We start from the raw sequence: 27786 nt of genomic DNA, 5'->3' as shown, positions 1-27786 counted from the left end.
GTACAGGTTTGTTTTTTGCCAATTTCGTAAGCGCCTGATTTATTTCTTGTAATTTAGAATGGAAATTTGAAGGCCAAACTGGCGGAACCATTATTTATTTATCTATTTATTTATTACATTTTTATACCGCCCAATAGCCGAAGCTCTCTGGGCGGTTGACCTGCCAACATTTGGTCCATTGGTAGCAACCTCCTCCTCTTCCTCTTCCTCTTCCTCCTCCTCCTGGTTTAGATTTCAGGGATCCTGTGGAAGGAATCTGTGGATAGGATTTTCAACTGCATATACGCCTCCAGCGCCTTTCATCAGAAAAATGGAACTGTTCCATTCCAGTTGATGGCAGCACCCTCCCACTTAGTTCGGATTGCCATCTCCACAGAAGGGAACTTTTTTTCTGGATCATTGTCCTCATCACAGTGATTTTCTTCCCAGTGATGAGAATGAGTGTCTGAAAGAGAAACAAACAAATAATGTGCACACCCTGTTTCATGCAAACAGAGATTCCTGATCATGGGTTGGTTCCAGGCTTAGTCATACTTAGTGCAGACCCATTTAAATCAATGGGATGTAAATTAGTCAGAACTAATATAGGACCCATTGATTTCAGTGGGCCTATTCTAAGTATGACTCCATCTGGAACCAACCCATTGGTTTTCCGACTCTCCTCAAGTGCCTCCACCTTTCTTTCCGTGATTTAAAAGGCTTGATTCAAAACAAGGGTAAATAACAGCTTCGTGGGCAGAGAGATGGGTGTGTGTGAAATGATGCAAGTGGAAAGGCTGTAGTCCCCTTAGCGTAGTCCATTAGTCCAAATATGTATCAGGATGTCCTATTTTAAAAATACATTTTACAGAGATGGGAATGCAGTTATGCATTTCTCATCTCAGAGGTCAAGGCAGAGAGAGACATAGGGCTTATCAACACCAAGCAGGATATTCCACTATGAAAGCAGTATATAAAAGGCAGGAGCCACACTACTGCTTTATAGTGGTAGTGGAGTGCACTGCAGGATCTACACTACTGCTTTATAGCAGTACTGAAGTGCACTCACAACTGTTGGGGCCCATGACACATCTACACCAAGCAGGATATAACACTGTGAAAGTGATATGAAAGTGGTATATGGTGTGTGTCAATGGGCCCCAACAGTTGTGAGTGCACTTCAATACCGCCATAAAGCAGCAGTGTGGCTCCTGCCTTTTATATACCGCTTTCATATCACTTTCATAGTGGAATATCCTGCTTGGTGTAGATGAGCCCAAAGAGAGATGCAAGTTTGTAACCAGAGTTAACTGAAGCTCAAGGTATAGCATGATGGGTTGTCCATTGCCGTCCGAGAGAATTTTCTACCACATATTTTTCTAATTTATATATTCATTTATTTTTGTATCCCACCCATTTTTCAAAGAGCTCAGGGCAACATGCATCATCCACCCCACCCCCTTTCAATTTTATCTTCACAACAGCTCTGTTGGGCTGAGAGAGAGTGTGCTCAGGCCTCGTCTGACACTCTTGGGCCTTAGCTAGAGCTAAGGTTTATGCCGGGATTGTCCCGGGGTCATCCCTGTTCATGTAAATGACACACAGGGGATCCCAGGAGCAGGCAGGGATGACCCCGGGATAAACCTTAGGTCTAGCTAAGGCCTTGGCCTCCACTCATGTCTTCCTTGTTTATTTGTAAATATAACAACTGTTACAACAATGTCACAAATCTCTAGCCCTCTCTCTCCTCCAAAGGAAACTAAACCAGATAGCATTGCCCCTGAAATCTAATTGTTTGAGGAAAGTGGGAAATGTATATCCCTATTTAGCCAACTTCATCTGGGCATCTCTTATTTATATATTTGTGTATTTACTTACATCATATGTGTACCATTTTGGCTTACAGTTATACCTTCCCTTGGCAGCACACATGGGTTAATCCCCCTCCTGATATTATTCTCACAACAACCCAGTGAGGTAGGTTAGGCTGAGCGGTAGTGACTGGCCCAATGCCACCCAGTGAGCTTCACGGCTGAGTGGCGATTTGAACCTGAGTCTCTCCTGTCCTTGTCCAACCACTGTGCCCAATTCTTAAGCTTGTTCTTTATTCTTCACAATAGAGAACTTTTACTTGGCATTCTTTGGTCACTGAGTTCTACGAGGAGGAGGAGGAGGAGGAGGAGGAGGAGGAGGAGGAGGAGGAGGAGGAGGAAAGAAAAAAAGAAAGAAAGAAAAGAAAAGAAAAGATAGATTTGGCCTCTTAATGGATTATATGGCCTAAAGCTATTTGGGTAGCTCCTACACACACACACACACACACACACACACACACTGCAACCCGACAATGCTTTCAGAATTCTCCCCAGGGACTGTACTTCTCTTAAGAAATGCTTTTGTCTCCTAATTGCTGGAGTTTTCTTTCAAAATCCGCTCTCAGTCAGAGCTGTATTTTATTTTATATTTTATATTGACTTACTGTGACTTGTCTAAGCTTTGGGTGTTTTTATAGGGATTGCTTAAAAACACCTTTTAGTCTGGAATGCATCACTTCTGCGTATTCTTACTACGATAGAGGAAGCGGAAGAGAGGCAGTTTAAAAGAAGGTGCACTCGTCAATATAGCTCCCCCCACCCCCGCCAATTGGTTTAGGGAGATGGGAAAATGCACAAAAAATGGATTTAAGCATTGCTCATGAAAAAAGCATGATGGACACATGGAACTGGAAAAAAGTGTATTCATTTAAAAGTTCTCCAGCAAACGTAAGTGCCTACCTATTGTTAGGTGCACTGTTGTCTTCTGTGAGGGCTGCCCATTATAAAAATACAAGTCAAAGAGGTGTTCCATTTTCCAGTCAGACAAGAGCAACCTGTTAGTGCTGAAAAGAACACTGTATGTTCCATTGATGTTGCACAACCATATAGGCAATTTAGGAGTTTTCAACATACTTCCAACCTAAGATAGAAAGGATGTAGTTTATATACAGGCAGACAGTGAAGTAAGGTTTTGTTTAATCCACTTTTAAAACTAAACAAAACTCCTCATCTTATAAAAGCACTCTTATTTATTTATTTATTTATTTAATTTATATTTGCATTTATATCCCACCATTTTTCCTTCAAGGAACCCAAGGCAGCATACACAATCCTCCTCCTCCTCTCTATTTTATCCTCACAACAACAACAACCCTGTGAGGTAGGATGGACTGAGAATCTGTGACTGCCCCAAAGTCACCCAGTCGGTTTCCATGGCCGAGTGAGGACTAGAACTCGGATCTCCTGACTCCCAGTCCAACACTTTAACCAATTCACCACACTGGCTCTTCAAGGGGTAGGTAGACTTTTCAGTGTGTGTGTGTGTGTGTGTGTGTGGCTACTGAGCCAGACCCTGGGCCACAGAGAGGTAGCCCAGGACTGTGACAAATACTGCCAGTAGATAAATGCATTATATAGTATAGGATGTAGACAGTGGAGGCTGGTGGCTCCAATGTCAGTGGGGCAGTAAATCTAATGTGGGTTTCAGCCAGAACCAGTCAGAACTCTAAAGAACTTATCCTAGGTGCTAAATGGTGGGAGATTCACAACAGACAAAAGGAAGTATTTCTTCATACAACACATAGTTGAACTATGGTATTTGATACCACAAGATGTGGTTTTTTTAAAATTGGATTAGACAAATCCAAATCCGTGGCTATCAATGGCTATTAGTAATGATGGCTATGTATTCCCTCCATAAAAATCAGAGGCTGTATACTTGTTGCTGGAGAACATAAATGAGAGAATGATATTGTTCTCATGATCTGTTTGTAAGCTTTGGAAAGACATCTGCTTGGCTGCTGTAGGGACAGAATTCTGGACAAGATAGGCCTTTCATCTAACCCAGCACAGCTCTTATGTTCTTGTGAAATCCTGCAGACTATTTTATTCTGCATGTATAATTTTGTGGCTTCTAGTTTATTATATTTTATATTTACATTTCACTTGTCTTATTCTGTTTCATAAACCACCTTGGGAAAATAATTGAAGAGATCCTGCAACTGCTTTTCCTCCCCCAAAATGGCCACACTTGTTTAAGATAGGTGAGTAATACCACATTTTATTTGGTCCAAATCTAGCATATAAACCTGAGCTGAACAGGTTTTCAAGAGAAATTTAGGGATTTTAAAAAAATTATACTACCTTTATGGTACCAGGATAATATATAAAAGAAAAGAAAAACATCAATCACAGCAAGAAATACATAAAATGCACAGTTCACATCAACCAGCTTAAAATAAGTGAGTTTTAAATGCTTGGGAAAACAAAAATAATGAATTTCAGTGCTAGTTACACGTCCATGGAAAGGCTGTCCTACAACAGAGAAGGTTCTCTCTGGGCGTTGCTAGACGTACCGGGTGTTCCGTCGTTGAGGAGCGGTGAAAGCGGCTTTTCCCGTTCAGCCGTGACGCCTCATCATCCACACCTGCCTTCGATTTGTGGCGGAAGTTTGCGCCGGTTGTGCTGCTGCCGCCGCGAGAACGGTTGCGCAGCCACACCGGCCTGATTGCCGCGGCTTTTTTTTTCGCTCGCTGCACGGTTTGCGCACGTCCGAAAGACCGCAAACTTGCGCAGCCGTCAGCGATGCCGCCGCCGGCCCTGGCGGCGGCAGCGGCGGCAGTGCCAGTGCCAGCCGAAGTGCTGCTGGTGCTGTTGAGGGTCAACATTGATGCGCTCACTTCCTGATGGGGGTCGTGGCGGGTGTCATATGACCCGAGGTCAATCGTCTGCATGGCCACTCTGTGCCTACATCTCCCATCATGCCTCTGAGGTGTCGGCGGCGATGATCGCCTCTGTGCCCTCTGCCCCATCCCAAGGAGCCAACCCACATCTGGCCGTAGCCATGGCAGCAGCCCACAAACAGCTCTGCCCTCTGCCAGCCTGGTACCCACACTAACAGGCAGCGTACAGCACCGCCATTATGCGGCCACGGTAGCTGCCCACCGCAAGGAGTCACCAGCCACTTTTGCGGTCCTCCGTTCCTGCGCAAACTGTCACTGGGGAAATAAAAAAAAAAAGCCGCTCCGCCGCGCTGCCCCAGCTGCCGGACTGCGCGCAAATGGCGGAGGCGGCTTGACCGAAGCCGCTGACCACTCCCCCTTAGCACGCCTTTTCCTGCCCAGTCCGGACCGCAGTGACCTCACATCCTCCCACACGTACTCCGAATTACCGCGGGACAGCAGGAAAAGGCGTCCTAAAACTCACTTTTTTAAAGTCGGGAGAAAGAGGCTTCACCGCGGGATAACGGCGGATCCTCGTGAACGTCATCTGGAAGCCTCGACGTGACTGCGGAAGGTAACGCGCGCTAGAGCCTCGTCTAGTAACGCCCTCTGTTGTTGTCACAGAACATACCAACAGTACTTTTCTACATGAGACATTTACTATGCGCTCATCATTCCCTACTCATGGTTGTTTATGGGTTCTTTAGACAAAGGTTGTGATCCTCCAATTTCGCTTCAGCGTCTAAACAGCACTTTTGACGATTTTTTTTTAGACCAAGAAAAAGGCAGTATCGTTTATGATATCAGCCCCCTGCTTTTTCACTTGTGTATTTGTGCTATTCTGCTATACTACAGTGCCATCTAGAGGTTATGTTGCAGAAAAGCAGGAAAGGAAACACTCTTCATGTAGTGTTCCGATCTCAATTCTGAGACGAAACCAAAAGTAGATGAAGCGCATTAGCAGCCTCATGAAGAAAAGCCCTTTGGAGAAAAGCCTCCTTCTACAATCGTAAAGCATGGTCAGGCTGCTATAGGGAGAGGTCCTCCTTCAGAAGTCTGGGAATTTTATGTTTACTTCACCTGCAGGGGTTTGTAATGTTCCACTTCATCCTTGCTCCAGTATAAATAGCCCACATCGCTGCGGGACAAGACTCCATGCAGTAGGTTTTGCATACTGCCTTCAGTGTCAAGCTTCTGGAACCCATTAAACACGTGTGGGCTTGCTCTGCCTGTTAAAATAATGTTCAGAAGTGCCTATAGGAGGAAAGGACCCAAATTACACTTCCAAGTGGCAGAGCAGAAACTGAGTTCGAGAATTAGCCTTCAATGAATGGCATGAAAGGCGAAACCAGATGTGATGCGAGAGATCTAGGAAGCTGCCTTATACCGAGTCAGACCATTGGTCTGTTCAGATTCCCTCTTCTGAGATCGGAGACAATACTCCAACCTCAGAAGGGGGAGTGGTTGAAAATCCCCTTCCCCACTCGCAGTTGGAATGGAAAGAACTGAGCTGGCTGCCCTCCAAGGTTGGAAAATCAACCTCAGAGGAGGAGGAAAGGAGACTGGAGAAGCCAGGGTCCGAGTTATCCTGAGCCTCTTTCATTCGCCTTCCCTTCCCCTCTGAAGCCGCTTTGCTAGTCGGGCTAAAAAGCCCATCTAGTGAAATCTGCAGCGCAGTACGATGGGAAGGGGAGGATTGCCTCCACCACTCCTCCTGCCCTGCACTGGATGACTGGATGCCTCCAAGTTTGGGGGATTCTGAATCTGGCACAGTCAATATTATCTCATACTAATAGATTTATATCCTGCTGACCATATTTAAAAATATCTCTACATGGTTTAAATACTTATGAAAAGTATTTAAAGAAAATAAAACTCTCACACAGAAACCTACTTGTCTACAGATGAAGTTGCCAAGTCTGCATTGTAACAGATGAGTTGTGGTAACGTCTAGGTCTTTTTGAAGCCTGTTCAACCAAACGCAAAGAAAACATTATTGTTTTTCTATTATAATTTGATGTCAATGTGTTAACCATCATCAGAGTGCTTGTCTGAAAAGATGGATCGAGTGTAAACTATTATTATTATTATTATTATTATTATTATTATTATTATCAGCATTTCCACACCACCTTATCAGCAAAAAAGCCATCAAGTCAGTGTACAACATTGTAAAACAACACAACCTTAAAACAATAAAAACAAGAACATTAAAGACATTAAAAATATTGAACTACATATCTTAAAAGGCTGAACTGAAGAGATGCATCATATGAAAAAAACCCATGTTCCCAGGGATGGAATAGCATCAAAGTATGCTACATCCAGCTTTCTGGGAACAGTAAAATAATGGGCAATGTTCTCATTATGTTCCCACAGCAGAGGATGGGCTTAATAACCAGCGTGATATAGCAGTTATAGTGCGAATATAACCAGCTCAAATCTCCACTCAGCCATGAAGTTCAATGGGTGAGTTTGGCCCAGTCACTATCTCTCAGCTTAATCTACCTCACAGGATTGTTACGAGGATAAAATATGAAAGGGCCAAACCACCTTGAGTTCCTTGGAAGAAAGCAAGATGTAGATGTAAACAGCAACAACGTCAACCTAGTGTGCAGTTGCTGTGAAAAAGGCAAACCCCATGTTTACAGCCACCATTTGCGCAGAATGGCATTTTACGTAAAAGGCCTAGCCACCGTTTTGTGCAAAATGGTGGCTGCCGGATCAGTGGGATGTTGTGCACCACGTGTCTGTGGAACTTCTGGCGGCTCACCCTGTGCAGTGAACAAGGTAGGATGCCTGGCAGGGGTCCAGTAAGTGGCTCCCAAGGCAGGCAAAGGTGAGTGCACCCATCCGTAATCTGTCCTGAATCTGTCACGAATCTCTCACTAATCAGCTTCGTGGGATGACCCCTGGTTCTAATATTATGAGAGAGGGAGAAAAACGTCTTCCTATCCACATTCTCCCATTACCCGCCATTTTTCCAACCCTAGCTGTTGTAACCTTCCCTGCTAGGAGAGATGCTCCAGCCCCTTGATCATTTTAGTTGTCCTTTTCTGCAACTAAATGAACATATACCATTGGTGTATGTTCTATACCTATGGTAAATGAACCCAAGCACTGCCAAAACAGTAACACACATGGCTCTGTGTGCACATGGCCTTCCCTCAATTCTGTCACACTCATATTTACCACTAATATCCTCTCCAGAAATAAGAAAACATTGCAAATATCCATTTAATATTTGCAACATCCCATCATTTTGCCTTCTGATTTGAACTGATTCTTCTTCTAAAAGTTTATTCTCTGATCAGACATTTTTAAAAATAAGATTAAATTTTGTGATGCACAAACTGCTTTGAAAACCTTTGCTTAACTTAAATCTAAGTATTAATAAAGGGGGGGGAATGTTTTCTTACCTTTCAAATGTCCTTGAGAAAAGTAAACTATACAGAAATAAGATCACCCCATGGCTTCCTTCACAGTTCAGCTGATGACAAGGAAAGAATGATGAGTATTATTCAGAGTTACATTGACATACATGTTCACATTCCACCTATCTGTATGATTTTAGATGAGGAAAAGAATTATGCTACGTATATGCAACATTTATCAGCCAGAATGTTGCTCAGTAAAACCAAGGCTGCATTCCTATGCACTCATACCTGAGGATAAGCCTCTCTGAACACACTGGTACTCACACAAGAGTAAATGTGCATAAGCGTAATTCCACCTTTAGGTACAGTTAAAAGCAGCATAAAATCTGGCAACAAACACCAATTTGTAAAGACGCTGCACATCCTTTACTTACACAATGTATGTGATCATAAAGAAACTGTTGTGCTGCTTCTTTCTCAAAAAACTCAAACAGCTGAACCTGCAAATGAACATTAAGAACGTTATGAATGTAAACATAAAATATTGGAAAAACTGGTCATGTGCTGCAGTAATTGATGGGATTACTTAGTAATGATGCCTCCAGTTAGGAAGACAATTAGCAGAGAAAAAAAGCAAATGGTAAAACAGAATGAGCATTTACCAGTCTCACATGCACACAGGCTGTCTTAGAACAATAAAGGAGACCACACCCTTCTTCAGCGGAAGGAAGAAAACAGTTTTATTCACAAATATTCTTGTATGATCAATGCAGGCACAGCACAGAGTTTCAAACGTATTTGCTCAGTCCATTTTGTGTTCTATTACACTGGCAGGAGTGAGAGAGCAAATATATGCTCCTAGCAATGGTGGAAGCCAGAGACAAAAACAGGGAAAGGAAGGGGAGGAGCAAAAGAAAGAAATGACAGGAAACCACATTGTAAACCATAGAAATCCTGAGGCTAGCTGTGATCAAAATTCCCATGAACTAACTAACTGCAACACTGACCCCTTCCAGTAACTTGTAGACAAATATGGTTGCAATATTCCCAAAGGCAATTAACTCATCCAGCATTATTACATGGAAGTACAGTTCATTCTAATTTTTATTTTGCTCCAAATATATTTTTATGGATTTTATGAAGATTCCCTAGTCCCTGGGCTCCACTTTGCCATGGCAATCCAAGCTCTGCCCTCATCAACTCCCTTACTTCATGGGTGGGCAAGGAGGTAGATTGGGATCTACTGATAGATCTCTGGGTGATTTGCAGTAGCAAAGGATTCTGACTCCCAGTTGCTTAACAGTAGCAACAACAAAATAATTTCCCCCCACACCTAAATAAGGCTGCTGAAATGCAGAAAGCTTGGGGTAACCAGGAGTGGGTGGACTTCCGTGTAAAAGGATGGTGAACACAGTTCAGTTCTGGTCCTGAACACAGATTCCTAGGCCAGAGTCCGGAGACCCAGCCCTGAATCTATTCCACAGGGCTCCAGTTCTGTTCCCCAGAGACCAGAGTGTCCATTGGTGCCAATGGAAAGTTTCCCCCTGCCAGCTTAATTGACATGGAGGGGGTGATTTTCAAGGGGGATTGTAATAGGAAGGGTCAGCCCTAACCTCCCCATATGCTGGAACAACCCCCACCCTTCACCCCGGCAATTTCCCCCACATGGCAATTATACTTAGAAAAAACCTTTCCACTTGTACCAATTGAGTTTTACTTTTAAAAAATTAATTGCCCATGGTAGGTGAGACTTCCAGGGAGATATGCAAATTTTATGGAGTTTTCTGTCTTATGGAGTAGTCTTTTAGGAGTCTTTTGGTCTGTCTTTCGAAAAACACTCTGCATATGCATCTAGGGCAGGATCTACACTACTGCTTTATAACAGTTTATAACAGTTTCAACAACTGTTCAGGCTGAGGACACATTACATATACCGTTTCCAAATGGTTTTCAAAGTGTTATATCCTGCTTGTTGGTGGACCTTAGATTCTAGTAAAAAAAAAAGTAGATCCAACAAGCCTGCCCAGTGTCCATCCTTCCTTGGTGCATTCAGGATATATCTTAGCCAGGCTGAATTGCATTTCATGGGAACATAAGAAGAGCCATGCTAGATCAGACCAAGCGTCCACCCAGTCTAGCATTTTGTTCACACAGTGGCCAAACAGCTGTCAACAGGAAACTCACAAGCAGGACAAGAGGGCAACAGCACCTTCTTGCCCTGGTGTACATAGACATACTGCATCCAATACTGGAGATAACATAGAGCACAAAGCCCTATGAAGAGAGACTGAAACAACTGGGCATGTTTAGCCAGGAGAAGAGAAGATTGAGGGGAGACATGATAGCACTCTTCAAATACTTAAAAGGTTGTCACACAGAGGAGGGCCAGAATCTCTTCTCAATCCTCCCAGAGTGCAGGACACGTAATAATGGGCTCAAGTTACTGGAAGCCAGATTCCGGCTGGACATCAGGAAAAACTTCCTGACTGTTAGAGCAGTACGACAATGGAACCAGTTACCTAGGGAGGTTGTGGGCTCTCCCACACTAGAGGCATTCAAGAGGCAGCTAGACAGTCATCTGTCAGGTATGCTTTAGGGTGGATTTCTGCATTGAGCAGGGGGTTGGATTCGATGGCCTTGTAGGGTCCTTCCAAATCTATGATATATCCAACATGACTAGTAGCCAAATTCCAATATAGTGGCAACCCAGAAGTGGGCATTCTTCCATGGTGGAACCTACCGTATTGAATACCCTTCCCTCTGGCATTCAGGAAATGCTAATTGTGGTGTGTTTTAGGCACCAATTAAAGACACATCTCTATATCCAGGCCTTCCGTGTCCTTGGTTAATTATGCTGCTCAGTTTGTTTGTTAATTGCTGGGTTTGGAGTTGTTAGTTTTAAATGTTTTAAGTGATGAGTATTTATAGTTATTATGATGTTATATTTTAAAGTCTCATTTTGCAAACCACTTCATGATATTTTTAGATATAGTAAGCAGTACCTAAATGCATATAATATTGATATACTTTCACTTAAATGTCTGGACAGGCCCTATGATATTATGCAATTCATGCAGGATACCTCAAACAAACCTGTATTAAATGTAACTTCTTTACTCTGTATTTGGAGTTCTAATAAAATTATGAATTATAGTACTTTGATTCACAGAGGGATTTTTTTGATTGTTTGTTTGTGAACCATCAGGAGAGCTTTGCTTTTTGGGCTGCATAGAAAAGTAGTAAATAAACATATATATTTTTTAAAGGAAAGAGATCTCCACCAGGGGTTCGGTTGTGAACAGGAGCTTTCATTGTTTGTGGCACAACATATGTGCTAGGTTCCCACAATACATTAACCTACTCAGTGTGAGTTGTTGTTGAACTGTGGATTATCATGTTATCTGAATGCAGTGCTTTTTCTGCAGGGTGGGCTATTGTGTTGTCTGAATGCAGTGCTTTTTCTGCAGGGTGGGTCATCATATTGTCTGTGGCTTGTTAATCTCCTGGAACAACACAACAACAAGCCATAGATTCTTAATGTGGCTTGTTTAAGAAAAATAAACCACACTGCATGGTTAACAAGCCACCCTGAAGAAAATGTGCTGTGTTCAGGCAACATGATAGCCCTTCCTGTGGAAAATACACTGTGTTCAGCCAACACAATAACCCACCCTGCGGAAAACGGGCTGTGTTCAGACAACACACTAAGCCATGGTTGCAGCAAATGGTTAGTGAGCATGTTTAAGCCATAGTTATGTAGCCACAATGGTTAAGAATGGTTCACATGACATGCTAAGCCATAATGTTTAGCTCAAAATGCTTAACCACCATGGCTTAGCATGTTGTCTGAACAGGATCGATAACTCATAATGGGTTAGTGGGTTTTGTGAATCCAAATGTCATATACATGTTTCTAAGATTGTTCTATGTGTTGCTTTTTAGAATCAAGCCAGACATTTCCCTCCTTCCAAAAATATATATGTTTAAAAAGATAGCTTCTCTTACTCACTGTTTCAGTAAAGTGATCCACTTTGTAGTCTATACTTGGAGTAAAATATGTATCATTGGTGACAAGACAGACAGTCGCTTTCTGACCTTCTCCTGCTGTCCACAGAATCCCTGCCATTGCTGCTGCAAGAGCCCTTTCTTGCTCTTTTTGGCTTATTTTACATAAACTGCAAAGCCAGATAGAAAGAGACTATGATGGAAGCCACACTAGCAAATCAATGCAATAACTCTTTGGTTTACCTTCTCAGAAGGCATTCTCTACATTTGCATGGCATGCCAAGCCATGGTTTAACATGCTGTGTATGAACTGATACAAGCCTGACTGAGCTTTGGACTCAGATGCTCCCCCTCCCCACTCATCCTCCCACATGGCTGGCAAAAGGAGTTCAAAAGCATTGGTTTTGGTTAACTGTGGTTTGTCATGTTGTCTGGAGCAACAAACTGTGGTTAACACTATGGCCTTAGCTAGACCTAAGGTTTATCCCGGGATCGTCCCAGGGTCATCCCTGTTCATGTAAATGAGATGTGGACTGAGGTGTCATCAATATGCAGATGATACCCAGCTCTACCTTTCCTTTTCATCAAACCTAGGTGAGGCAGTGACTGTTCTGAACCAGTGCCTGGGCACGGTAATGGACTGGATGAGGGCTAATAAACTGAGACTCAATCCAGACAAGACGGAGGTACTGTTAGCAGGTGGTTCATCTGTCCGGCGAGGTGATGTTTGCCCTATCCTGGACGGGGTTGCACTCTCCCTAAAGGATCGGGTCCATAGTTTGGGGGTGCTCTTGGATCCAGAACTGTCACTTGAGGCACAGGTGAACTCAGTGGCAAAGAGCACCTTTTATCAGCTTAGGTTGATATACCAACTATGCCTTTATCTGGACAGAGATAGCCTAGCTACAGTTATCCATGCTCTGATAACCTCTCGTTTGGATTACTGCAATGTGTTATACGTGGGGCTGCCTTTGAAAATGGTGCGGAAACTTCAACTGGTGCAAAACAGGGCCGCCCGTTTACTAACAGGGACTGGCCAGCGAGATCACATTACGCCAGTCCTTTTACAACTTCACTGGCTGCCAGTCCAGGTCCAGGCCCAATTCAAAGTGCTGGTATTGACATTTAAAGCCCTAAACGGTTTGGGGCCAGGTTATCTGAAGGAACGCCTCCCCCCATATGTATCTGCCCGGACCTTAAGATCATCTACAGGAGCCCTTCTCCGTGAGCCCCTGCCAAAGGAAGTGAGGCAGGTGGCTACTAGGAGGAGGGCTTTCTCCGCTGTGGCACCCCAGTTGTGGAATGAGCTCCCCAGAGAGGTCCACCTGGCGCCTACACTGTACTGCTTTCGTCGCCAGCTGAAGACCTTTTTATTCTCTCAGTATTTTAACACTTAATTTTAACTCAAATTTAAATTTTACTGTTCTAACTCTGTATTTTAATCTTATATCAATTTTGTTGCGTGGTTTTATCCTGGTTGTGCTTTTTATACTGTATTTTGTAATTGTGCTTTTAACATGTTGGTTGTTTTATTATGGTTTTAACTTTTGTGAACCACCCAGAGAGCTTCGGCTATTGGGCGGTATAAAAATGTAATAAATAAATAATAATAAATAAATAAATAAATAAGGATATCTCGGGAGCAGGCAGGGATGACCCCGGGACGACCCCAGGATAAACCTTAGGTCTAGCTAAGGCCTATGATGAGTTTCAGACAAACCAACTTCAAACCATGGTTTCTGAACCTGGCCTGTTGAAACCAAATGTAGTTCGCATTACTCACAATTTTGAGTCCACAAGACATGGCGGGGTTAACTAAAAGTGGAAGTGAAATCTTCTGAACTCCGCATCGGTCTCATGGGAGGAGAGGGAGAGTGTGAAGTTGAGGTTTGCTTGTGTCTTTGCCCTAAGCAATGGTTTAGTGTGATGTCTGGATACTGTGGGGTACAGATGCTGTGACTATGTCCTTCATACTATATAGCTAGATTGAGCCACTTATGGTATATGGACATGGAACCCACATACTGTATTCCAAAACACATAGGGCATAAATCAGTATTTTCCCCTACCCCAAATGCATTTTCTTACCTTTGAAGATGAATACTTTCCTCTTTGTTTCGTACAAACAATAAGTATTTAATGATGTTCACCTGAACAGCCATCTGCACTGCTATTGCTCCTCCCTGAAAGAAAGTGTGGGTGAGCTGCTCTTGTGTAAATTAGGCTGCACATTTACTTACATGGAAATTAGGTGTGGTGGAGATCCCTCCCAACACACACAAAAGACCAGAGAGTTTAGTAAGCACACATCTGAAATCACCCTAAGTTCTGCTTAATTCAGGTATGGGCTGTAAGGGAAGGGTTAAATGGAACTTGGGGCTGGCATCTTTTAATGTGTAAATTTTATGGTCCATAGGAGGGGAGATAAGCGGCCCAGCTGCATGTGGGAGTCGGCCAGAGCAAGGACCAATTGTGGCATGTCCGCTTGGCCTTGAGAGAATTAACATCTCAAGGCAGAGGTGTGAATGGATCTTCGCATCAGAGCTGAAGGGAGGGGGGAAGGAGCATGAAAAAACAGTATAAAGTCTACTTGGTGGGGGGAACAATTCCAGTCGGCTGGACACCAAGGTTGGGTGACGTATGATTTGTAGTTTAAGTTTTCTTGCTTGCTCCTTCTGGGTTCTTACATATATATGCATGTTTTTATAGTTTTAGTCTGCTAATCCCATGTATCCTACCTGTTTCCTGAAATTAAAGGTCTTAAACCTCAAATTGTGAGCCGTGAGTGTCTGTCCTGGGGATCTGTGCTAAATCCAGTCAAGAGGCCAGCTTTTGCTGGGGCGTGCTTCCTTTTCATGGGCAACCTTTTTTCCTCTTGAAGGGAATTTGTCAGGAGCTGTACGCCAGCAGTGGACAGGGCCAGAGCTGGCGGTAGGTGAGACCAGAGGCACATGGGAACACAGACACACAGACACACAGAGCTCTGCTCTTACAGACAGGCACAGCTCTCACAGGACACACGTACACACATCTTTCAACAGCAATCTGGCCAGTGGAGGCCGGTGGCTCTGATGTCAGTGGGGCGGTGAATCTGCCCTGAATTTCAGTCAGGACTCCAAACTGCAGAGAACCTTGGATAGCTTCTTTAGAGTTCTGACTGAATCTCAGAGCGAATTCACTACCCCACTGACATAGGAACCATCAGCCTCCACTGAATCTGGCTCCATGTGCCCTTTTAAAGCAGCCTCCTCTCTGTTCAGGCAGAAAAGGCTTTCAAAAGCACCAATCTGGCCAGACTTCTGCTTTCAGAGTGCTCTTCTCTCCCTGCTCGGGTGTGGTGGGTGATGCCCCCTCTCTAGGCACACAGGGAAGCCTCAGGTGGAAACTGATAGAGGTCCTTGCAGGCCATGTGTGGGTCACATCTTGTCCACTCCTGGCTTAAATGAATAAGCTCTGAGCCTGCAAGATGACTTGTTGCCAGGAATATATAGGATATTGTCTCTGGGTATTAATGTTAGCACAGTGGCATCATTGCATAGCATAGGCATGTGCAGCACATTTCATTAGGGGGTGCACCTGGGGATTATTATTTTTTAAAGGCGAACATTTATTGAATACTCAATCATAAAGGATATTATTTTTATTCATTTATTTATTAAACACTGCACACAGATGCCCTGGGTTCGGCTTGCTTGACCATGGGAGGGCTGTTGCAGCTGCTCAAGCAGAGGCCTAGTGGCTGAGGGAGTGCAGCTCCCCACAGACAGGCTCCCAGCAGAGCAATTCCTTTTTGTTCCTGCTGCCGGGAGCAATGGTGGTTCTTCAGTGCAGTGGTGGAGAAGCCAGAGGGCCATTCCTGTTGCGTCTGGATCCCCCTCTGGATCCCTACTCAATGCCCCCTTCTTTTGGCACTTATTGCTTGAGCCATTAGGGCATGCCTGGGCCCACCTGGCACACCCCCTGCACACATCTATGTTGCATAGAAGGAGTGGAAGAGGGTTATGGTAACCTTAAGGGCATATAGCTGCTACAACCAGCCAGAATGGCATTGCGTTCCTTCTGCATCAACATTCCAGATGTGCTCAATTCCCACCTCCAATATGTAACTCCTTTCAAGAGAAAAGTCTTTCACAATCCATTTCCAGTCCCACAAGTCTATGAAGTAGGGGCCACTGATTCCCATCTTACATAGGAAGAATTGAGCTGGGCAGATAGAGGTTTTGGTCTTGGAGTACATGGCTGAGCTGGGATTAGCTTGAACCAGACAGAGTATTTATCTATCTAAAAATGGCTGAAAAATCTTACCTTATCTGTCTCCAGGGCATAAGCCAAGTCAGTATATGGATCATGGAATCTGAAATATGATCTTTTCCATTCATAGCTGAAGAGCTGGAAGGTGCTTCCAAATAACATCCTCCGTAGTCCCTGAAGAAAGGAAGACTAAAATCGGTATTGTTAATTTTTCAAAAAGGTCACATCACATGCACATGCCACTTGTCAAAGTAGTGAGAAGATTTGGGTTTCCAGAACTTACCCAGGGTTCAGTTTCCTTAAAACTTCTAAGATAGTTTAACTATGTGCTGCGTGAAGAAGTATTCCCTTTCATCTGTCCTGAATCTCCCACCATTCAGCTTCATGGGATGACCCCAGGGTCTAGTATTATGAGAAAGGCAGAAATCTCTCTCCCTATTCACTCTCTCCATATCATGCATAGTTTTATACACTTCTATCATGTCTCCCCATAGTCATCTTTTTTCCTAAGCTAAACAGTCCCAGATGTTGTAACCTTTCCTCCCAGGGGAGTTGCTTCAGCCCCTTGATCATTTTGCTTGCCCTTTTCTGTACCTTTTTCAAGTCTACAAGAATAGGAATAAGGAGGTTAAAACATCACATAATATCTGTCATGGGCTGAGCCCATGGTTCCTTTACGAGAACAGTTTTTGCTTCATCCTAGGGAAAGGGAGAGGGGTTTCTTTGTGTCTGAAAAGGGAGTAGCAAGTGAAATGCCAAGGCTGCGCTTGGCGAGAAGCGCCCGGCATCTGATAATGCCGGGCTGGTACTGGGAGGAGAGTAACAAGTTGCAGCTGTGCAATGTCTGGGAGTATTCCCCCTCCCTAAAGGAGAGGTGTGGGTTGCTATGGGGTTTCTATTGGTCAGGATGGGTCTGGTGACAAGGGGGTCCCAGAAAGGGATAAAAAGCTTGGGCACCCAAGGGTCCGGTCTCTTTCCTGTGGGTGTCAGGAGTCCAGTGTGTGCGTGGTAAGCCAGAGCATCCAGGCCAGGCCAGGCCGGCTGGATGGCGGAAGCTCCACGTAGCCGTTGAGGGAAAGAGTTTAGTTTGAGTGGTGTGAAGCCGCGTCGAAGTGAGCAACAAAGAAGATGAGTCGCAGTGCTAAATGTTTGTTATGGTTTAGATTAGGTTTGGGTGCAAGTGGGCAAGGGACCTTGCCGGAGTTACGGCTGGTGGGTGGTTAAGTGGGGAGTGAGTGTGGATTCCATTGGCTTGAGTGTGTAAAGGGGGAGGGGGAGGTATTAGTCCCTGCTGTTCTGAGTGTGTTATTCCTTTGTCCATGTTTCCCCTCCAAACCTCTTACGTGTTTACCTTAATGTGTGGACCCTTACGGAAGTGTGTAGTGTGAAGAATAAAAGTGTTTGGGCCCTATCTCCAGAGTGTGGTGTCATTTCCTTGAGAACCTAGACTTCAAAGGGTTAAAAAGTGGCAGTGAAGGGGCGTGTGTCTGGGCTGGCTGAGTCAGACTCCCCTTTCTCCGGCAGGGGAATTGCTGAGTCAAGCCGAGCGGTTCCACCACAATATCCATATAATTACCCTATAACCTAATGTAGCATCATTTGGGGGCTTTCAGGGACCAGCAGCATTCTTGAGAAACATTCTAAACAGCCATTCCCCATTTTATTCCTTTTAATTATTTCTTGCAGCAGCGAACTGCGGCCTTGATTCCAGCAGGGCTCGTAGGATAAGATTTCTGTGTCTCTTTAATTCTGGCAAGATTAAGTTTCAGCTCATACTTAATTGACAAGGTCTGCTCACCAGGGCCATTTCCAATGAGATGGGCTTCCCTCCTAGGTTCGATGAGACCACGAGAGCTTTAGGAATGGAATAAAGAATATTGGATGGAAACTGGCTCTGTTTTAGCGGATTTATAGCTTGAGATGCTCCAGCTGCATCCTCTTTATCATCATCCGATCTGTGGTCTTGGCACTTCTACGTAAAAGAAAAAATACATATATAAATGAAGGGACAGAAACCAAGCAGTAATGGCATATTCTTAATCTTGTTTTCATCATGTTATCTGACATTTGTATAGCAAATGGTCTCCTTAAACAAAGGAACTATAGCAAAAACTTATCCAATGCCATGTTTTGTCTTTTATCTGCAAGGGGTTTATTATTATTGTTTCAGGATAGTATGTCAGGAATTTAATTCTTCCCCAAACACTTAATACATCATCTTAAAACAGTTCAAAATGTTTAAAGGCAAAGAGCACCAGTAGCTTCACAGAAAGTAGTTTCCCAAATAATAATTCGATACTGTATGTATTAGAGCTGCTATCTTCGTGTTAAAAGTAAATTCCACTGACAAATGAGACTTACTGCCAGGGAAGTGTGGTTAGGAGTTGAGGACTGAGGCGCCAAACTTATTTCAGAACCACATCAATTGTTCCATTAACATTCCATGTGTTGCACTGTGGTACCTAACATAATTAACTAACTAACAACAACAGCAACAGCTCACATTCCCAGCAAAAAATGGCAGGTTTCTTTACTGTGGCAAAAAGAAAAAAGAAAAAAAAGAAAAGGCAAATATTTTTCTTACTTACTAATTGACTCTTCTTTACTTCGTCTTGCAATATTTCTATGTAACTCAACTTGGAATCTACCAATCTATTGACCAGCTGCAGCTTTGGTCTGCTATCCATAGCTTACCAATAAAACAAAAGTTGCCACAAGGAAAGTCACCTAGTGACAGGTGACACTTGAAAAGCCTCGGCTCACTGTCCTGGACTACCAAAGAACAGAAGCTATCCTTTTTTAGAAATTAAATGGCACGGGGTCAGGTTTGGAACTAACTTTCTCTCAGTGTTACTAGTGTTAGGAAGTTTAAATAGACTGTGTGCTTTTTTATGGCATAAGCTGCCTTGAGCATAATAGGGTGACCATATGAAAAGGAGGACAGGGCTCCTGTATCTTTAACAGCTGTATTGAAAGGGGAATTTCAGCAGGTGTCATTTATATGCAAGCAGCACCTGGTGAAATTCCCCCTTCATCACCACAGTTAAAGCTGCTGGAACTATACTAGACTGACCAGACATAAAAGAGGGCAGGGCTCCTGCAGCTTTAACTGTGGTGATGAAGAGGGAATTTCACCAGGTGCTGCATGCATACAAATGACACCTGCTGAAATCCCACTTTCAATACCACTGTTAAAGATACAGGAGCCCTGTCTTTGTTTTCATATGGTCACCCTACCAAAGGAGGAAGCAGAGTATAAACATATTTTTCAAAAAATCACAGATAGGGAGGCCAATATTTTAATGGTGTTTGCTCGTGTGCTGTTAATAACAGCTTGATTTGTAGACACTGGCAGCTGATAATATTTATCATTTTCTCATTACAGCAAATCAAGCTGCTGTAAAGAGCACAAGCACTGAGCAAACATTTTTAATGGTTGGTTGGCAATCCTAATCTGAAAGACTGTGGCTGGATTCACACAACACGCCAGAGTGTGGGTTGTCAATGAACCATGGTTTGTTGCTGAACCATGGGTTATTGTGTTATGTGAACCTGACTAAGCTAACAAACCATGGTTTGTTAAGCACAAACAACCCACAAAGAGAACCCATGGTTTGTTGTTGAGTTATAAATTGTGGTTTGTTAGCACAGTTGGGTTCACACAACACAACAACCCATAATTCAACAATAATCCATGGTTCAGTGACAACCCACATGCAAGCCATAGTTAATCTGTTCTCTGCCTTATCATGTTGTGTGAACCAGCTCAGTGTGTAAGAGGAATTCTGAGCCCCCTCTCCCTTCTGAAAGCATCTCCTTGTTGTAATGCTGGCTAAATAACTTTGGGAAACCTCAGAAATGGACTCTGATGCACCATGAAAAAGTTTCTGCCAAGGGAAAAAAATGTAGAAACCTGATGCATACTGGCAAGCTTGATTTTAATAAAATCATCATCATCATCATCATCATCATCATCATCATCATCATCATCATCATCATCTTTACAGGAATCTAATGAATCTAGGTGCCTGGTAAAAATGTATCTGTATAACTCAGTCATTTGTTGATTTTAATACCTGGCTTGGTAGATTTTCTCTTTTATTGTTTTTATCTTTGTATTTTATTTTAATTGTTAATGCATTTTGTACACCATCTTATGATTTGATATTGAAAGGACACATTGAAATACTTTTAAATAAATAAATATATGATGAAATGTCTCTAAAATACATTCAAAAGTTGTTAAATTGAGGAGGAAGGGAAGCTGTGTATGAAAACATCTGCCCCCCCCCAAAAGCGTGTGTTTTTACAGCTTGTTTAATTTGTTTTACAAGTGAATGCTGTCGTCAACCGTATTACTTTCATACACAAGCAATCTTTCAAAAGCAGTTGCTGGTGGCAAGAACATAATACTGAAAAAAATAGGGGAGAGTTACCTGATGGGTTGTATGACTGATTTCCAACCTGAAAAGGAAAAGAAACAAGCAAACACAGATGAAGCAGCTAAAAGCAAACATCTAGCAAAGATACAGCTTTAACAAACAAGGTCTAGTGCCACAACACCGCCTAATATAGTCACAGAAGCATAACATGGGCTTCCCAATCCTATGCAATCCTATGCAGACTTAAATAACACTAAATTCCATGGGGATACTTCCATAGGGGTGCAGCCTTAAATGTGATCTAATTTGGGGGATCAAACAAGAATCAAGTTGAAAAACGGCCTTACCCACGGAGACTAAAGATCTTTCTCCATTTGTCTAGTTCTGCTATTTTGCTGGATATCTCTTCTAGCTCCTTTGGCTCCAAGCTGCATGCATCCCTGGATGCCTCCTTGTCCATCAGTTTGCTGTACAAAACTATGTGATGTAAACATGGAAAAATCAGGTCTCCGGTGCATAAAAGCAGCTCGTTCTCTTTTTAAACCAGTGCTTATTTGAAGTGTTCTGGATTTAGGTTTAAATAGCCAGAAGCGCTCACTCCCTTTTCCTATCTCCACTCCTGCACTTAACTGTAAACTCAATACTGTCACATTGCAATTAAACTTTCATTAGAGTTGGACATAGCTCCGTGTTTTTCTGTCCATTGTATATATGGCATAAATGTTTAATTTAAGGCACAGATTTATATAAAAACGGGCTGCAATTACATATCTATTTCAGGGAAATCGGAATTTTTAAATAATTGATAACACGAGCCTCGATACAGTGCAAAAAGAGTGACAGATTGCTTTCACACAACGCGACAGGGGGTGGCGTGCCAAAGGGTTAATGCTAGATTTTGTTGAAATTGGTAACAGACTGTCTAGTGGAATAGAATGAGACCAAGATCTCGTCCTGAAATGAATGGCTCATGGACAAATACATTTCATAAAGATCTCCTTATTGCAAAACAATATTGTAAAGGTGATGTAGTGTTAAGTTTAGGAAACGAGAAACTGAACATAGGGCACTTGATCTTTGATGGACACTTGTTTATTGGCAGCTAGTGTCTCCACAGCTACATTGTATACACAGCTACATGATATATTCATTTCTGTGTTATATAACAGGGGTGGGCTGACCTAGTGTATTTACAAGGACCCCAAAATCCACCAACTGAAGCCAGGTGCAAAAGACATACCGTATTTCTTCGATTGTAAGATGCCATCGATTGTAAGATGCACACTAATTTCAGTACCACCAACAGAAAAAAAAACCCCTAAGACACACCCGCGATTCTAAGACACACACCATTTTTAGAGATGTTTATATGGGAAAAAAGTGTGTCTTAGAATTGAAGAAATAGGGTACATCGAGAATTAAGGAAGAGGGTGCTTCTCAGCACATTCTGAACCTAAGAATTAATCTCTCTGTGTCTATTTCTGTTGAAGTTTCAGCTGAATTCAGTAAAATTCAGCCAAGCGTTTTATTGCATCATAGGTTTGTGTAGAAATATGACACCTTTAAAAGGACCAAAAACATATACGTTGATCTATCTCATCATCTTTGTTCTGAGATTCTCAGCAGTTTTAAGCCAACAGAGCTATTTCCTGTGTAACATACACATGTCATATATCTGTAAGAAGAAGTTAGTAAATTTTCAGGGCCTTGGTAAAATCTGATTATGAACGTGTGAATCCATTTTGCCCTTGGCTACTTACAAAAAGGAACAAGAAAAAGGGAGAAATATCTCAAGATGCTGTAGAGAAATTTATTATTTAAAAAATGCCTGACATGTTTCAGTCTCTTGCTTTCTGTTAGGCCTTTTTCAGGAGGTTGTAACAATGACCTAATCTACACCAAGCAGGATGTTGCACTATTAAAGCGGTATGAAAGTGGTATATAAAAGGCAGGAGCCACACCAAGCAGGATATAGCAGTATGAAAGTGGTATATGGTATGTGTCAATGGGTCCCAACAGTTGTCAGTGCACTTCTATACCTCTATAAAAAAGTAGTGTGGCTCCTGCCTTTTATATACTGTTTTCATATAGCTTTCATAGTGCAATATCCTGCTTGGTGTGAATTAGGCCAAAGTCTGCAGGTTGTCTTGTGTCTATATGAAATCCTTATTGCTAAAAGCGATAAGGCATCACAATTCGATATAATTAGAAAGATAGAATACAAGTAAGAAGATGAGCTAATATAAACACAATAACAATAGTGAGTTTAAAATTTTAAAAAATGGTAAACAAAAATACGAGAATATAAAAATGCAGAATCACATTAGCATAACTTAAGAGTTCCCCTATGGGGTACTAGACCAACGTATATAAAGAAGGACAACATTTTATCTCCAACTCCCCATTACAATACTTATAAATGGTTTTGATGCCTAGCTCTTAACTTATTTGTGGTGAAGGCAAATTTTGCAACCGAAGTAGTAATAAATACATTATTGCCAGGCAACAAGATACATATTTGCTCAAGGGGAGTGTCTATAAAGGACAAACTAACCAGCTAAAATGTCAAGCTAAATAAAAAAGTTTAATCTGGCACTGAAAAGGTAGTTAAGGTGGTAGCAAGTTGCACTTTTATAGGCAGTAGACAAACGGGGGAGCATAACAGAGAAGGTGCTCGCCTTTGATAATGCACAATGTGTGAAAAGTACTTGGAGGTGAGCCTCCCCAGCAGATTTTAAGACACAGGCAGGCTGGGAGAGGGAAAGGCAGTCTTCCAGGTTTTAAGTCGGAGGGAACAATTGCAGAGAAGCATTGGTAGACAGGAGGGACAGTGACTTAGGATGCAGTCCTATGTATGTTTAGACAGAAAAAATTCCTACAACTCTCAGCAAGCCCCAGCCAGCAATTTTTTTTCTGCTAATGACCTTGAGCAGGGCTGGCTGGGACATGCTGGGATTTGTAGGGCTTTTTTCTGTCTAAACATGGATAGGATTGCGCCCTTAATCTCTCCAATCTTTTTTGATTCTCCCCTGGAAATGGTGGGTTTACTTGCAATTTCAGAGTCTGACTGATGCAGTGGTGTGTGGGTGTGTGGAGGGATAAAAGGCCCTGAAGGGGGCTCTCTAGACATCTCCTTTGTCCTATGGTGGCTGTGTGGTGGTGCTGCTGCTGCTGCATCAGTTATATGACGCAGCTGCTGACTCACAGCAACGGTGGGGCAGGGGACAGGCTCGAGTATCCAGATGATCAATGGAAAAACCCTCGCTCCCTCCTGGCGTGGAGATTTCCTGCCCCAACCCCGCAGCAGCCATAGGGGAAGGGGGAAGGAGCGATGAAGTGGTGCCATGAAGACAGGCTCAAGGTCATTAGCAGAAGAGAATCAGTGGTGGAGGGGTGGTGGTGAAGCATCACCTTCTGCCCACTGATTCTACCACCATCCCTGCATTTACATTATAAGCAACATAAAATAACTTCAAAACAAACTAAAGCGTCTTTATTTATTAATTGGCCTGTAATTGCCCTTGACATAACAGCTCACAGCATTCTCTGCAGGAAAAGCACATTTGCAAACAGTTGCTGCAATGAGCAACGACATAAACTGTTAACTCCCATGGACTATAAATGAGATTTCATGAAAACGGGAGTGATAAAGAACGCAGCTGGGACTTGGGAGTCAACTTAGTATGACAGGCAAAGGAGAGAGGGTTTGGCAGTGAAAGAGAGCAGGCTGTGAAAGGAGCCCAAAATAGCTTTCTTTGAAGAGATTTCATTTTTAAGTGAGAATTTTGATTGGCTCTCACTGAAGTACTCTTCAAAGAACTTATATGGGAATATTATATTCTGCCCCCCCCCCCCCATACCTTTGCATAGGTGAAGCAAGGGTGATCAGAGGTTATTATTTGCTGCAAATAATATTTTCTACTCAGTATTTCAGATACGTTTAGGGTGACCTGATGCAAAGGTAGACAGGATTCCTTTACCTTCAAGGCTGGAGAGTTGTCTTTACCTGCTGATTTTCTGTTCATTGTTTAATTTTGTTGCTTTATTATTGTTTGTTTAATTTGTGTGTCTGTGTGCTTCTTATTGTTAACACATTTTATGTATGTAAGCTACTTTGAAAATTTCCTTCTAAAACTGAAAAGGTGGAATACAAATCCTCTAAATCACAGGGAGGAAACACAGGCTGCATGCTCTCCCCCAAATCCTCAGTATGGCCCCTCATGCCGCTCTTGCCCCACCCCTATGAATATGCTGCTGCAGAGGTGGCAAAAAAAGAAGATAAATCAGCTAAACAGGCCCTTTTATGTAGTTGTGATGCTGAATGTTGGCAGCAAGCCACTGGTGTTTTCCTGCCCCTGCTGCCATGCCACCACATTTCACTGGCAAATTCACCAAAATAGCAGCGCAGAATTGTTTGGGATGTCTCAGCTTTCCAGAGAGGAAACTGCCTTTGGAAGGGATACAAACTAGGGATACAAACCCAGGGATACAGTAGGTGCGGTTGGACAACAAATTAGTCCACGGAGAGGAAGTAGTCCACTCCATGGATGGTAAATCCATGGATGCCTTTGGGTGACATGGAAGTGCTGCTCCATAGAGAGGTCTGCCTCGTCTCTGTGGAGTGAACTGTCTCCTCTCCATGGAGTTGTCATCTCTCCCCACACAGCTCTATGCCCCCACCATGAAATGGTGGAGAAAGGAGGCTCCCAGCAGCAGATGAATCTCATTTCCTGTCAACAGGAGACTGTGCTCTGTCAGAACACTGGCAGACAGAAGTGCCAATGGACCTTTCTCTCTCTTGTTGACAGGAGAAAGGATCCATCTGCCACCATTGCTAGGCAACTGTTACGCTGCATTTCCCCTGTCAGGGGAGGTGACACACCAGTGGTTGTTGGTGAGGGATCCTTTGCTGGCATGGGGATTTAGCTTCCTGACACTTGAGGAGACCAGTCCCAAGCCTCCTGCTTCTGTGGCAGGGAACCTTGGGGCCACTCTCCTCGTATGTCAGGGTGCTTGATCCCCACTGGTGAAGGATGCATCAGCGCTGACACATGTCATCCTGATGATGTGGCTTGGTGCTGATGCATCCTTCTTAGTTGGAGCCATGGCAACAGGGCAGGGGCAGCACTAGCAACGCTGCCCCCTGCCCAGTTGCCATGGTACCAACTGAGAAGGATGTGTCACCAGGGGAAGGTCATCTCTCGTGTGAGAGGGTCCTTTTTTCCCCAATGGCGCCTCTTCTGTCCCCATCAAGTTCGGAGCAAGAGAGCATGAAATTCCCTCTCAATGATCTCCGTAGCTACAGGGCAGGGGTCGGATCCCCTTGAGTGGAGAATATCCCCCTGTGATGTGTCCTTCAGCATCATCTCCTTGGCAACAGGGCAGGGCACGGGTACAGGAATGCCACCCCCTGCCCTGTTGCTAGAGAGATTGGGGCAACAGAGGGGCGTGCAGGACTCATAGCTGCTGCTGTGAGAAGCAGCTCAGATTCCTCTGCATCGCATCCCATCCCCATTTGTGAGAGCCAAAGGGGCATTGATGACTAAACCTCCCTCCAGCTTCAGCACAGGATGCCCCTTCAGCTGCCGTGAAAGGGGATGGGAGGTGATGCAGAAGAATCTGCAGCTTGGATTGCCCCTCCATCACCCCTATCTTATCAGATGGGTGCCTCCCAGTTGGACATTTCATATCCAGCCGCAGGAGGCATCGTCTGCCCCGCGATCCATTTGGGGTTGGCTGTAGGGGATGGAAAGGGCTCCTTCTACCTCTTTGAGCTGATCTCCAGGTGGATCAGGGGGTGGGGGGCAAAGACATGCACATCCCTGGAAAAAGGTGGGGTGTCATGTTTCCTTGCTGGCAAGCACTTCAGGAGCCCTGATCGCCCTGCCTCACTCAGGGACAGGACGATCAGGGCTCCTCAAGTGCTCACCAGCATGGGAATATTTTCCTGCCCATGGAGCCCTGCTAGGCAAGAGTGGCCAGGGTTTTTGCTGCTCTTGCCTCGTGACTCTGTGGACAGGAAAAATAATCAACGGAGCCCGGCAGACAACATGGTAACCAATGGGTGTGCAGATAGTCAACCGTACAGCCCATTGTGCTTCTCTGTTGGCTATTTCGGAGTAATAGTCAACCGTGAGCTGGATTTTGCCCACAGACAACACAATAACCAGCAGCTGAGGTTGACTCTTTAACCTCCCATTGGTTATCATGTTGTCTGAACCCAGCCACTATCTCTGAATACCTAGGGTGACCATATGGAAAGGAGGACAGGGCTCCTGTATCTTTAACAGTTGCGTAGAAAAGGGAATTTCAGCAGGTGTCATTTGTAGGCATGCAGCACCTGATGAAATTCCCTCTTCATCACAACAATGAAAGCTGCAGGCGTCCTGCCCTCTTTTGTATCTGGTCAGGAGGGCAGAGTGCCTGCAGCTTAATTGTTGTGATGAAGAGGCAATTTCACCAGGTGTTGCATGCCTACAAACGACACCTGCTGAAATTCTCTTTTCTGTACAACTGTTAAAGATATAGAAGCCCTGTCCTCCTTTTCATATGGTCACCCTATGAAATGTAAAGACAGGAATATGTTCCAAAATCCGTCTTGTTACCAAGGAGCCCCCATGGTAAAGGACCAATATAGCTTAGCTCCCTATTCAGTTTGGTACATCACACCAATGGTAAAGATCAACCTGAAACTCCTTTTGATCTTTGTCCCTTAGGTAAATTTCCCTCCATAGAAGCTGAGATTTTAAAAATAGACATCCAACAGGGAAACTGGATTTGTTGCCTGACTTCTTCCAAGACTGTCAGGTTCAGCCAAGTAGCCAGTCACTCTTCTATTTCTAACTCACTCTTAAGACACCAAAGGCTTATTACTATTCCGCAGGGAACCATGGGTGGCACAGGGAACCGGTACAGCAAATTCTTAGCACCCTCACCAAATGATTATCCCTGCAGGAAATTATGTGCAGGAGAGTGAGCTAAAGGCTATGAAAGCAGAGATGGGTCACTCTGTCTCTCCCTCTGGCAGGCCTTTGCAGTT

General features: G+C 43.6%; 1 protein-coding gene across 1 annotated transcript; it reads right to left on the bottom strand.

Moving 5' to 3' along the window:
* Positions 1 to 218: 218 nt before the first annotated feature.
* On the bottom strand, positions 219 to 26956 carry MINDY4B (MINDY family member 4B). The gene is made up of 13 exons (XM_063131971.1): positions 26677 to 26956; positions 21095 to 21224; positions 20802 to 20829; positions 18164 to 18337; positions 16420 to 16539; positions 14203 to 14297; positions 12119 to 12284; positions 8544 to 8609; positions 8152 to 8222; positions 6627 to 6699; positions 5813 to 5986; positions 2751 to 2931; positions 219 to 445 (listed from the first exon to the last, which is right to left on the bottom strand). Exons 1-13 carry the CDS (start codon positions 26954 to 26956, stop codon positions 303 to 305), a joined length of 1701 nt encoding a protein of 566 aa, XP_062988041.1. The 3' UTR covers positions 219 to 302.
* Positions 26957 to 27786: the final 830 nt, after the last annotated feature.

The sequence above is a fragment of the Elgaria multicarinata genome, chromosome 8 (assembly GCF_023053635.1).
Source record: "Elgaria multicarinata webbii isolate HBS135686 ecotype San Diego chromosome 8, rElgMul1.1.pri, whole genome shotgun sequence".
Classification (NCBI taxonomy): Eukaryota; Metazoa; Chordata; class Lepidosauria; order Squamata; family Anguidae; genus Elgaria; species Elgaria multicarinata.
The sequence above is the reverse complement of the archived record's forward strand: the minus strand, read 5'-3'. Positions and strand labels throughout refer to the sequence as shown.